This window comes from Hirundo rustica, chromosome 2 (assembly GCF_015227805.2).
Source record: "Hirundo rustica isolate bHirRus1 chromosome 2, bHirRus1.pri.v3, whole genome shotgun sequence".
Classification (NCBI taxonomy): domain Eukaryota; kingdom Metazoa; phylum Chordata; class Aves; order Passeriformes; family Hirundinidae; genus Hirundo; species Hirundo rustica.
Genome location: NC_053451.1, coordinates 114755380 through 114767909, shown reverse-complemented (window position 1 = coordinate 114767909; position 12530 = coordinate 114755380). Strand labels below are relative to the sequence as shown.

Sequence of the window (12530 nt, the reverse complement as noted above, 5' to 3'; positions counted from 1 at the left end):
AACTGGACTCTGCAGAGACAGCAGAAGCCATGTTGACGTTGCAGTCAGTGCAGAAAAGGCTTTACAGGACTAAGCAGTAACTCAAAGTGCTGTTTTCTGCTCTACCTTGGACACCCCTGATATGATAATGGTGCTTTTCTTTCGAGGAGACTTCAGCTTCTGCTTTGCAGACTCGCTCAGCTGCCGAATGGCTGCTTCTGCCACAGGGTCGGTGCCATTCAGTACCAGCAGCTCTGAAAAGAAAGGATCATTTCAGAGGGGAGGAGGAAAAACAGGAAAAAAAAAAAAAAAACAGAGCAGAGACAGGCAGAGTTTGTCCTTGAGTTAAAGTTCACAGAAATGGCACAAACACCGTAAAGTTTCCAATTCACCGCCCAGCCATCGGGTCCTGTCTCTCCCTCCTGTCACCCATTTTTGGAGAAAAGGTACCAAAATGGCACTTAAAAAGTCTTTTCCATGAGAACAAAGGAAGCCTGGACAAAACACCCCATTATTACAACGCATTGCTACCCTGTGGTGACAGTGGGGACATCATGAGTTATCACAGTCATGAAGAACTACAGTTGTAACATGGTACAAAGGCTGGAACGTGATGCTAATTCCTCAGGTAGCTTTTTGGTTATTTTGCTCCTTTTCCAGACCTCCCTGCTCAGCATTTCCTGTGATAGGGTGGGGAAGGCAAAGTGGCTGCCTCCAAATCCTGTAAAGTTCGCCTCCTTTTCCCCTCCAGCCACTGCACAGGAACATAAACCCTTCTGTATAAGATGCTCTTTAGTGACAAACACGAGGTTATTTTTAAGCACGGCCTTTTCTGGCATCTAGGACACAAATACACATTAATCAGATTCATGAAGCTCAGGAAGAAACAAGGCTAAGGAAGTCAACAAGACAAAAATCTCCATGTTTAACTGCCTGAGGTGGACTTTTCTGGCAAGAGTGTTAACAACAACAAAGAGAATAGAGGAAGGAATAGCAGCAGTGTTAATTGAATTGAGCAGTGCCTTTGGTACTGTGACAGTAATGTGATAAAAAATGAGGCCTAGAATTAAGAAATACGTGTGCATGTCTGCACACTCATCTCAAACCTTGACTTTTTCCATCTCCTCAGCCCCTGCATTAATTCTTCTTGTTGTCATCACTCAGAACTGTGGCACTGAACACAGCATCTTTTCCACAGTGCTCGCTGCTATTTTGCCATGACGGTTGTAGTAACTTTTACCTAAGTTGCTGCCATACCAAAGGCTTCTTTGTATTTCTTTCATTTGGCTTTTGTTCTAATGAGTAACTCTTCCTGCAATACTGTATAAACACTTCACAGAAATCCCCCTGCACTCCCAATAAAAACACTGTCCACAACAATATGGAACAAGCTTTCTCCAGGTGAATTTTCCAGCAAGTGTTTTGTGTCTTCAATATCATAAACACTTCAGAGAATCAACTCAGAAGTCTTGCACCAACTTAACATTTCCCAGACTAATGCAGTAATACCACACTGCTTCATGGTATCAGAGTATTTCTAATCCTAGAGACAGGAAAAGATCCAAGTGCTGTCACAGCTCTTCATGGTTACTGCTTGTTGCCCTTCCCCATTTTTGTAGGACAACACATTTCTGTCTCTCAGAAACCTCCTGCCTGTGCCAGGAGCAGCCCAGATCATCTCCAGATCGTCCATTTCCCACTCAGACCTGTACAAAGCCAACACCAGGTGCCACACTGGGTCACACCTGTCTCTGCTCTTGCTCACAGAGCCACTGAAAGGACTGAAAAGTGTGCTGGAGGTTTAGAGCTGCAACTTGAAAAGGTAAATTCCACAAAGCCAAAATCAGGTGTCTACACGATTCAAAGTGGATTTATAATTATTGTCAATGTCACCTGACGCTCTGAAGGAACTTCAGCTGTATCCAGGCGACTTAGGAAGGTGGACAAATGGGCACAGAAGCCCCCAAAAATGGGCTAGAAGAGAATTGAGTCTTTACATCAGTCCAGCCTGTGCCTTCTCTTCAGACACAGGGGACTTAGAGCTACAGGTCACAGGGATTTAATTTAGAGCAGCATTCTCTGTGCCTTTATGAAAGGAGGCATCTTCCATTCCAAAGTAAGAGAAAAGCCTTACTTTTGGCTTTTCTGCAGTCTCCTCCCCTCTCCAAACCACAGCTCATTGTTATTAATTCCAAACCAGTCATTTAAATTGCCAATTAAAACCAGACTTCTACTGCAAGGCTGCTGTAGCCCAAACCACAGTGCTCTGTAACATGAACACCCCGGAGGTGCTGACAGGCAGCAGCCACATGGGCTGGCTGTCATTTGAACAGGATCACATTCATCCCACGTGCAGAACAGAGAAATGCTCTCCTTAGCAGCTTCAAACCTTTGCATTACCTGTATCTGAAGATGACAAAGTCTTGCTGACAGGAGCACCGTGGGAATGGAGGGCTTCAACGGTGAAATCCTTTTCAGTCACCTTTACTTTGACTGGAGTTTTCACAGGAGAATCTGAGGACCAAGTGTTTTGGTTATTGGAACTGGTGAGGACATTTTTTATTACGTTAATAAGAATTTATTAGACCAGTTTTGCTTGTTGAAATCATGAGTGCTTGAGAAAATTGTTTAACAGAAATTCTCACCACATGTTCTGTGGGAAACCTGACCCCGAAAGGCCAGTGAAGTGTGAGGATTTTTTTAAATGTTTAAAACATTAAAGAATGTTTTTAAACATTCTACTGTAATACATTAGATGACACCCACTTAAATGAAAGATCTGCTTTAACAACTTAAAAGAACACAGATCTCTGCGATGCTTCACATCAAGACTGTTCATAGGTTCTACTTTTATAATTTTCCCAAGGAAAATCAGAAAATCTGCTCCTGGAGGACATGCTGAAAAGTATTTTGCCATCAGGCAACACCACCCTTCATCAGAGATGATAATACAGATCAGAGTTAGAAGGCACAGGCTGGTTTGTTATCAGCAAACCTCTGAGAGTCTGATGTATTTGCCATGTGAAAAACCATCCAAAAACCCAGCCCTTCTACATTTTCACAGCACGGCGAAGATTGACAGTGACTATTAAACGAAATATGAACTGTTCCTCTTGCAAGAAAACAAGCTTTCATGAAAATTCAACCCCTGATCCTGGAGAAAACGAACAGCAACCCCATTCCAACACATCAGAGGGGTCTGGAGAAGGGTGCCTTCCTGCCATCCCACTCCTCAGTGCCTCTCCTGGTGCCCCTGGAGGAGCACAGGAAGATGTGGAGGTGCTGACCTGTGCTCAGGGGGGATGCTCTCCCTTCCAGGCGAGGTTTGGTCCTCACAGCAGTGACAGTGGTGACCACGGTCCCACAGGGCATCACAGTGCGATCCTTCTCGATCTTGGTGGCCAGCACTGGAGAGGAGACCTGCCTCGCCTTCAGCTCCCCGGGTTCTATAAAAGAGAACTAAGGAGACAGAAAAACACCACCTCAGAAGCACAGCCAGGCAAGAGGGACACCATTTCCAGCTGCCACTCCCCTTCAAGGCTTTTGCTGAGCCAAACACGACTTCATTCTTTCGATAAGACACAAAACCCCTGCGATCAGAACAGGCTGCTGTGACTCAGCCACAAGTCCAAGCTTGAGATGAGCACTCCCGAGCATTTCCTGAAGGCAAAGCTCCAGCCCAAAGCCCCCAGGGCCAGCAGTACCTCTGCACTGATGGATCCCAGCCCCGGCTCTGAACTGCTGAGAGCAAAGCTGTGCTGGCCACAGGGCTGTTTCCTGAACAGGTCCAGAGGTACAGTCACCTTCCCACATGAAGGACCTGGAAGAATAAAATCAGCAAGGTCAGCCCAGATTGAAGCTGCCAGGATGTCTAAGGGAGAGAATGCGGGGAGGGAGGAGAAAAAAATCAGGCAAAAAATGGCAATAGCTGGTTCTACACCACGGGGCAGAGGAGTGGCATTTTACAGCTTTTTTTTTTTTCCATTTTATGACTATTCCTCAGTCTGGCCTAATACTGTGCAACAGGAAAGAATGGAACCATGAAATATTACTTTTTTACTGTAGCTTCTGGCCATTATTTTTCCTTTTATATGCAGGATGTCTAGGGAAAAAAGGAAACAATTATGAGGTTCTTGGACAATCTCCATAACCAGTTTTTGCATCAGAGGACAACCTGGATTCCTGGTTAACTGGTGCCTCACAACAATAGTGTTTCTTAATTTGAACTTTAGTAAAACTTCATCAATTCTCTTGTTCCTCCCCTGGCTTTATCAGCTCCACTAGACCAGAACAAATCATTAGCAATGGTACTGCATGATTTCAGAGATGAAATCCTAGTTTTCTGTGCAAAGCAGAATGTTTAAAAACAATAAATCCCTACACTTCACTGGCCTTTTGGGGTCAGGTTACCAGAGAACATGTGCTGAGAATTTGTATTAAACTATTTTCTCAAACACAATTTGAACAGGCATAGCAGGTATACTATAGTCTATATATATACTCTCTCTCTATATATAGTATAAATATATATACTAAAGTCTTGTCTATACCTGTATCATACAAGCAGGGATCTACATTATATTCACAAAACTCAGCTCTCTACTGATGAATATGATTCTACTTTGAATCTTTTGTTGAAGTTTTTTGGAGAAGGACAGCACAGGAGGGGCAGAAAGAGAATTGTCAGTGCAATCCACTGGGACCTTTTTCTTCAGGAAACCAGGCTGAAAGTTAAGATATTGAACATTCCTGGTGTTGTCTGAAAGACTAAAGATGCTTTGGCACAGTTAAGACTACACTTTGTCCAAGAAAAAAATAAGTTTGCTGACTCCATATAAGTGGGGGTTTTTTAAATAAAAAATAGCATCCATATCAGAGAAATATTTTAAAGGTTTTGATTTTCCAATCCCTCCAATAATCACATATCATAAGCAAGGTATTGCACAACTTTGTCTATCTAGATTATTAAATGGAATTCTGAAACAACAGAATCGAGCGGTAAAAATGTTTGAGGCCCCATGTTTTATATTTAATCCAACACAATCAGAATTGGAGTGTTTTACAGCTGACTGTGATTTTCACACCTGAATTGTTAGGCAGTCTCTGGGACTTGAAAATGAAGGATTTCCAATTAACCCCCATGATTCCTCTTCAGCCACAGGAAGAACTCAAAAGCTTAACTTGAAACCAAAAAGTGGTTCACAGTGGATCTGTTAGATTTTTAGAAGATGGAAAAATACAGGATATCAGCACCTGGAAGATTCAGTTTGTTGATAATTTAGAAAGAAACTCAAAGATTCTCTGTAACCTTAACCCAGACCACAAGAGAAGCACCTGGTCAGTGTATTCTCCTCCCACCCAGCATTACTGATGGATCTCAGTTTCTGTGGCCATCCAGAAATAAAAAGGGACTTCTGTCAACACTCAGCAAAGCTGAGCATGCAAAATAACTCAGTCTCAATACTTACTATCCAACTTTCCATCTTCTACTATTTGCAGTTGCAATGCTTTTGATTTGGCACTTAGTTCACTGTGAAGGAAACAAAACCACGTTAGGTCTTTGCAGGCCAAGCAGATTTTCCTCCCCACATACGTTTTCCCCAGCTTTTCTCTGCCCTCTCCAAGCCAAACACTGCACCTTGCAGTGGGTAAGAGTGACTGAAGCGATCACAGCCAGATAACCATGGCCTGAGTGCCTCCCCTACTTCTGCACAGGTTCAATTTGCTGAATTTCAGAGCCTTTTCTTCTTCCCAGGAGCTGAAAAACACTGCCTTCCAAGCTGAAGATGGTTCCTGTGCTGCACCACAACACCAAAAAGCTTTGTTTCTCCTGGCAGGATCAAATCTATCCCTAGCCTGACTGCTGCACCACAACACCAAAAAGCTTTGTTTCTCCTGGCAGGATCAAATGTGTAAGCCAAGATGCTGGAACAGACTCAATCAACATCCCTGTCAAAGCAGGAAAGTGTCCTGCAAGAACAGGACAGATGCAAGAAAGCAAAAGCAGTTTCAGCTTTAAAGGAGGAGAGTCAGTATCACTTTTCCAAAACAAGACTCAAGGATGCTGCAAGCCAACAAGAACGAGTTTCTGTGTGCCAAAACCCAGGTGAACTACTCTCAGAATTACACATGTGGTACTTCCTAAGATGGACTAGACAACAGATACAAAACCTTTCCTCTGACTGAGACAGTGAAACAAACTGGGCACCTACTGAGGAACCCTCCAGTAAAACTTTATTTTATAACCTTCTCAGCAGGCCTTCTGCCAAAACCCCTGAGGGCATGCAAACATGTATTTCATTTTGCCATGTCTCTGTTGCAGGATGGTGTCATCCTGGCTGCAGACACCCCACCTCCATCAGATGCTGTGGCACATCATCTATGCAGCAGATTTGAGGTTTTCCCCTGCCACTCCCACCCTTCCTGCACCCCAAAACTTGGAAAGGAGCACCTTGATGGCACTTCTGCTGCTTTGCCATGAAGCTAAAGCAGAGCCTGACACGGTGGTCAGTGCAGTGATGTTCAGGGTGGAGGAGATTTTTGGCTCTGAAGAAAGAAAAGAGCAGAGGTTTGTGTGTGGGAACTTGAAAGAAGTCCAAAAACCCCTGCCAAAATCCTACTCATTTATCTGTAAAAGCCCCCAAGCTTACCTCATGCACTTCTGAAAAACACCGTGGAAACCCCAGCACCATTCCTAGTGTCAAGGCCAAATTCCAGTCAAGTTAATCACATCCTGCCTGCCCTGTCTCAGCCCTTTTCAGTTGGAAAAGGGTATTATTCTCACAAACTTCCTGTCCCAAACTGCTGGGAACTTGCCTGCTCTGCAACACTGAGCACTGTTCCACCAACAGATGGCCGAAGCGAATCACAGACCCACGGGCTGAAGCACTTTGTGATACTCCAGAAAACAAAGTTCAGCAGTGACTCCCCCCTTTCCTAAACCCATGCACCTCAGAAGGCATTTTTGCTCTGCTGTTAGAAAGTGAAAAGAAGTGTAAAAAATAAATAAATGTCGTTTTAGAAGTGCTCACTTTCGACCTTATTTGCAGCAGCTGTGTGAATCACAGAATACTGTGTGGGCTGCCTGAAAGTCCCTTTTTTTGTTCTACAGGAGAAAGAAAATTTATTCAAGTTTTACACTCCCTTTTTAGTCATGGCCAACATTATTTTAGATGGTCAATTGTTTTTACACATTTGCTTTTTCCACTTAGGGGAGGGAGAGATATTAGATTCCCTCAAATGCAGGTTTCACAGTAAAGTGACTTCAAAACCTTGCTAACACTTCTTTTCTGGCACTGTAGGAAAGCTTGAGGTGATTTATTATGCCTGTGACTGCTGTCATCTACTAGAATCATGTATCTGCCATGGAACACCTAGAGATCTGTGTCTCATATCCATGCAGAGGGTAATTAGATATCCTGAAGTCCCAACCAGCTCCAGATTTCTCTGAGGCCACACAGAGAAAGGCCAAGAACGGACCTATTTCAAAATGCCATTCTTCTCTCACACAGTTCAAGGTAAAAAAAAAAAAAAAAAAAAAAAAAGGTGCTTTAGTGTAAAAGCATTCTCAGTAGGTAAGTTACTTACAAGATAAACTCTTCCTTCCAAAAGGGATGTGCAGCATTTTTGGCTACAGAGCTGGAAAACTTCTGCATAGGGTCATTCAACTCAACTATACACACAAGGTCTGTGCTGCCTGTAAGGGCAAGAAAAATCAATTAATGCTCTGTCACCAAGGGGCCACTCACTGAAAAGAAGCCCCCATTCCCTGCACACTGCACTTTTGAGCAGATTTTTGCAGATACTTTCTCACCCTCCCACAGAATAAATGCCTTCCCTTGCTGCACTCATGGCAAAGGTCACTGTTGCATCACTGCTGTCCCATGAACCACCCTATACACTGTGAAATGTGACAGCTCAGTTTAAATCCTGCCATGAAGCAACAGGGTGCAGGTATAAAATGATCCAAAAAGATGGGGAGACGAAGAAAAAAAAAAAGAGAAAAAAAAAGAAGAGTGAGCAAGTGATGATGTGGGTGTGAGGCAGGGAGGGAGCAAAGCTGCTTTAAAAAGAAAACAGAAATTTTCTAAGTTCCTCCTGGCCACAGTCACAGTGGTTTATTTGGACATGAAAATAAGTTGGTTTTTTTTTTATTTCTGGCAAGTGACTGATGACAGCAGTGCTAATTCACAATGGTTTGTGCACTGTGGTTTTTAACAAGTTTTAAAGCTCTGCTGCAGACTTATCTCTGCCTTGATCTCAGAATTTGTTAGTGCTGCAAATTGGCATATTAAGAGTAGTTATGCTGCTGCTCCAAGGGGAAATAGTTGGCCAGATCTGTTCCTCTTAAACCAGTTTCTTTAATATGGCTTTCACAGCATCAGAAATAATTTAATCCCAGACTTCCAACACATCAAGGAAAGCGACAAAAAGCTCAGCACTGACCGTTTGCAAAGCAACAAGAGGTGCTGCCCACAGTCCTCCAGAAGAATCTGGGTTTGTGTTTGCTGTGAGCAGCTCCCAGTTGCTCTCTGGGGATGCTGTGGGGCCCTGGATCAGCCCCACCTCAGGCACAGGGGCAGCCTGGGCCCCCAAGGTGATTAGAGGAGACAAAGCACTGTGTACACACAGCTCATCTGGGACCCAAGGAGCTGAGCTGCTTTCACAGGGGCTGAGCCTGAGCTGATGGACCTGGGCTGGTTCCTGTCACCCAGCCACGTGTGAGCAGCCTGGTCCTGCTGCCACATCCCCAGCCCAGGGCAGGGAGCCTGCACAGCCCTGCCTGCAATTACAGCTGAGCCACAAAACAACTGTACCCAACAGGGTATTGCAGCTTTTCTGCCCTGGGCGCCCTGCTGTAAACGATTCACTACTTTTTCCTTACCAGCAGAAAACGCTTTTGCCCTAAATGATGCCCTGCAGGGCATGGAGTACAAAATCTACTGATGTTTGTTTACGTACACAAACGAAGGAAATTAAAAACAGGCACAGCCCATAAGCAGAGACCAGTTCTGTTACTGGGTATTCACCAGCTGAACTAAGATATCTACAGCAGAGCCAGAGCTCCTCCAAACCCTGTCGGCATCCATCAATCATCCATGGTTTCACCAGCACAGCCCCCTGTGTACCTGTGCAGGTTAGCCTGAAATACTGCACAGCCCCATGGAGCCTGAGTTCCAACAGGATAATTCATTATTGCAAGGGAAGGCCAGGAAAAGGGAAGGGAATATTTATTAAAAATCAGCAAGTTATGTCCAGAAGCCAGCACCTTTCCAGCTGGTGCAGGATTCCCACTGGGTTTCAAGTGTACCAGTTAAACCTCATTATAAAGCTTAACTTCTCATACTCAGTTCCAAATATTTACAACTTCAGGAGCTGCTGGGGAACCAGCAAAACTCCCTCCACCTGCTGTTAGAATAGCAAATGGGGATTTTGCCTCCCAACATCTGTGTTCCCAGAGTAGAGCACATGAATTGTCTCTTTTTCCCCTCATTTTTAGGGAAGGTGCAGTGATTCTCAGAAGGTGAATTTTCTCTTCTATGCACACGAAAGTATCTCATCTCACAACTTTTAAAGCAAGGCAAAACGACCCAAACTTTTGGAAAGTTTCGTTTGCACTAGGAAATTGTAGAGTAATAACAAATCACAGAATGCTTTGGGAAGGGACCTTAAAGATCATTTCATTCCCATTCCCTGCCGTGGGCTGGGGCACTTTGCACTAGACTGGGCTGCAGTTGCCAGCATAATTTTATTGCAATAGGACATTTCCCAGACAAGAGTTCCAGAATTGCTTTTTAAAAAAAAAAAAAGCAGCTCTGCAGAGATTTTTAGGGGGCTCACTTCCAACCAAGATGAGCGAAGCTGCATTATGCAAGACTCAAGGGCAGAAATCTATTACACCTAACTGAAAAAATAAAGGAGAACAGCAAGTAGGATATATTTATCTAAAACTACTGCCTTGCCCAATTTAGCAGCCAAAAGCTTCCATTAAAAATATTGTCCCAGAATTGTTTAGTGGCCGTAAATAACAGAGCCTCCAAATCTGTATTTCCACTGGCAGAATCTGAGCTGTGCCTGCTCACGCCTCGAGCAGTGACAGAGATGTGCCTGCACCTGGAGATGTCTGAGTACTTGCAAGAGAGGCCTGGTGCTGCTTTCCAAACCCAACACTAACTTCACTAAGCACTGGCCTCTTTTTTGGCTTCATTCTCCACCTGCAAGAGGCACCTTCTTCCTTTACCTGAAGAGGTACTTCATCAGGGGAAAAAGGCCTTGACAACAAAAAACCCCACATTTTTCAGGAGTTTCTAATACAGGAGGAGAGTTTGAGGTTCATCTGCAAATCACCCAGAAGTAAAGAAAAACAAGGTAACACTGAATCAAGCCAGTGTCACTGCCAGCAGCTAATGGAGAGTTGGATTTGAGCCCCTCATATTGGGTACAGCCAAAGTGAGAACTTTTAGAAATTAAAACTGAAAGCCAGAAAATAATCAGCCAGCTTTATACATCTCACTCTGTTTTCAGCAATGATGGGTTTCTGTACAAGAACAAGATGTTTAAATACTCAAATAAACTAAAATGTACATTAAGTCAGCACTGGTACAGGTTGTCCAGAGAAGCTGTGGCTGCTCCATCCCTGGGAATGCTCAGGGCCAGGCTGGATGGAGCTTTGAGCAATCTGGGGTAGTGGAAGGTGTCCCTGCCCATGAGCTGAGCTTTCAGGTTCCTTCCAACCCAAACCATTCTGGGACTCTACAAAGTCAATTTCTCAGAATACAGCAATTTCTTAAACCTCCTTTTGAGAGCAGGCTGTAACCCAGAACTTCCACATTATCTCAGCTGACAGGAGAGTTAAAAACCCCCAAGGCCAGGCCTGCCCCAAGGGGAGCAGCAGTTACCTGCAGCACGGAGATCGCTCGGCTCCACCGCGATGTTCCTCACCAGCAGCTTGAGGTCGTGAGCCCTGGGAGGTTTGGGAGGACTCGTGCCCTGAGGGAGAAGGCTCGTGTTCTGTACATTCTGCAAAAGGCAAGCAGGACAAGGGGCGCTGGGGATGTGCCAACACCAAACCTTTGTGTCACACAGGGCAGCAGAGCCGGGCTGCGACACCAACATGGAGCCACATGGGACGTGTGACCACAGAGCCTCCGCTGCCACGGGCTCTGCTGCTCTAAACTCGTGTCCCAGCTGGCTCTGGTCATTGCACACTGTTGAACTTACTCATCTGGGAGGCCTGAATGCATAATAAAAGCACTCAGGACTAAGCAGAAGGAATCTTCTCCGAAGGTTTTGGAAGGAACGAGCCCTTACCTGAACCTCCTTTGTATCTGCAGGCCTCACGCTCAACACTACAGATGGAGAAGCTGAGCTGAAGAGGTTCTTCAAGACATCTCTGAGCGTTTCAGATATTGCACATGCCCCTGCTGTCTGTCCCTATGAGGAAACAAACAATCAGGCTTCTCCAAACTCAGAAGTTGAGGCAGAAATTAAGCTGGTATATATCTAAACCACCAAAGCCATCCAACATTGGGTTTGTGACAGAGAGACACGTGGTTTCTGTTGCCAACAACAATCTAAAAACAGATCATGCCAAGAATTACTTAGATTTCTCTACTACGTATTAAAGGAAAGCTAGAATTAAACACTGAAAAACTCACGCTGTTATGAAGAGTTAGGAAGGCACAGCTGTTACCCACAAAACCAGAAGTTTTTTCACACAGTTTTTATCTTATGATGGCATTTTTAAGATTCTGCACTGCTCTGTACTCCCCTGAGAGAGCAGATCAGGTCATCAGATAAGCAGATCAGCACCGTTCCACTGATTTAATGGGAGTTATGCCAGCTCGCAACAGCTGAGAAGAAGTTAATCCTGTGCTGCACTGAAAACAAATATTAGAGCATCTCCTGGAGGTCTTCTACCTTGCTGAAAAGTGCAGTGTATGGACAGAGTCGTGCTGCTCTGGGGCACTGAGCTGTAGTTTGCCCATAAAAAAAAGCTCATGGCCATCTGGCTTAGCACCACAACCTCTGAGGGGTCAGAACAGCCCACAGATTTCGTGCACACATGTGTAGCTTCACATGATTAATTCTAAGGTGTATGAAGACGGTGAACTGCCCTCCCTGTGCTCCTGGAGAATGCCTGATTTTCACAGTGTGCTCCTCAGGAATTTTCTTCTGCTCAGTTACCTACAGGACACAGATTTTTAAATCAAGCTGTCCCAGAAACCCAACAGCTCTGAAACCTCAGTAAGGTTTCTTTTCTAAAGGAAAGACTGAAGTAGGAGACACAGATCTGACCTAAAAACAGAGGAGCCATCCATCTTTTCTCATCTGATACCACACTGAGAGACTTCACTGATGTGCACCTTGCTCAACAGGTCACACAGATTGGGAGGAACAGCCCTTTCCCAGCTACCCAGGTGTTAGAGAAACATTTAGGGGGTTTCACAAAAAATCCCAGCAATGCTGTGTACAGAAATCCTGGTTTACTGCCTTCTTACCTAACTGGCCTTAGATGACACGTTCAAAACATGCAACAGCACTGGCCAGTC

General features: G+C 44.6%; 1 protein-coding gene across 3 annotated transcripts in view; it reads right to left on the bottom strand.

Moving 5' to 3' along the window:
- C2CD2 (C2 calcium dependent domain containing 2) overlaps nucleotides 1-12530 on the bottom strand; it is a 37086-nt gene that overhangs the window by 10951 nt on the left and 13605 nt on the right. For all 3 annotated transcript variants that reach the window (XM_040056372.2, XM_040056373.1, XM_040056374.2), the window contains exons 5-12: nucleotides 11290-11412; nucleotides 10878-10998; nucleotides 7567-7675; nucleotides 5448-5509; nucleotides 3684-3799; nucleotides 3267-3438; nucleotides 2380-2493; nucleotides 106-233 (exon numbers count right to left, since the gene is read on the bottom strand). In XM_040056372.2, coding sequence (XP_039912306.1) covers nucleotides 106-233; nucleotides 2380-2493; nucleotides 3267-3438; nucleotides 3684-3799; nucleotides 5448-5509; nucleotides 7567-7675; nucleotides 10878-10998; nucleotides 11290-11412 — 945 coding nt within the window. The remainder of the gene's footprint in view (nucleotides 1-105; nucleotides 234-2379; nucleotides 2494-3266; nucleotides 3439-3683; nucleotides 3800-5447; nucleotides 5510-7566; nucleotides 7676-10877; nucleotides 10999-11289; nucleotides 11413-12530) is intronic.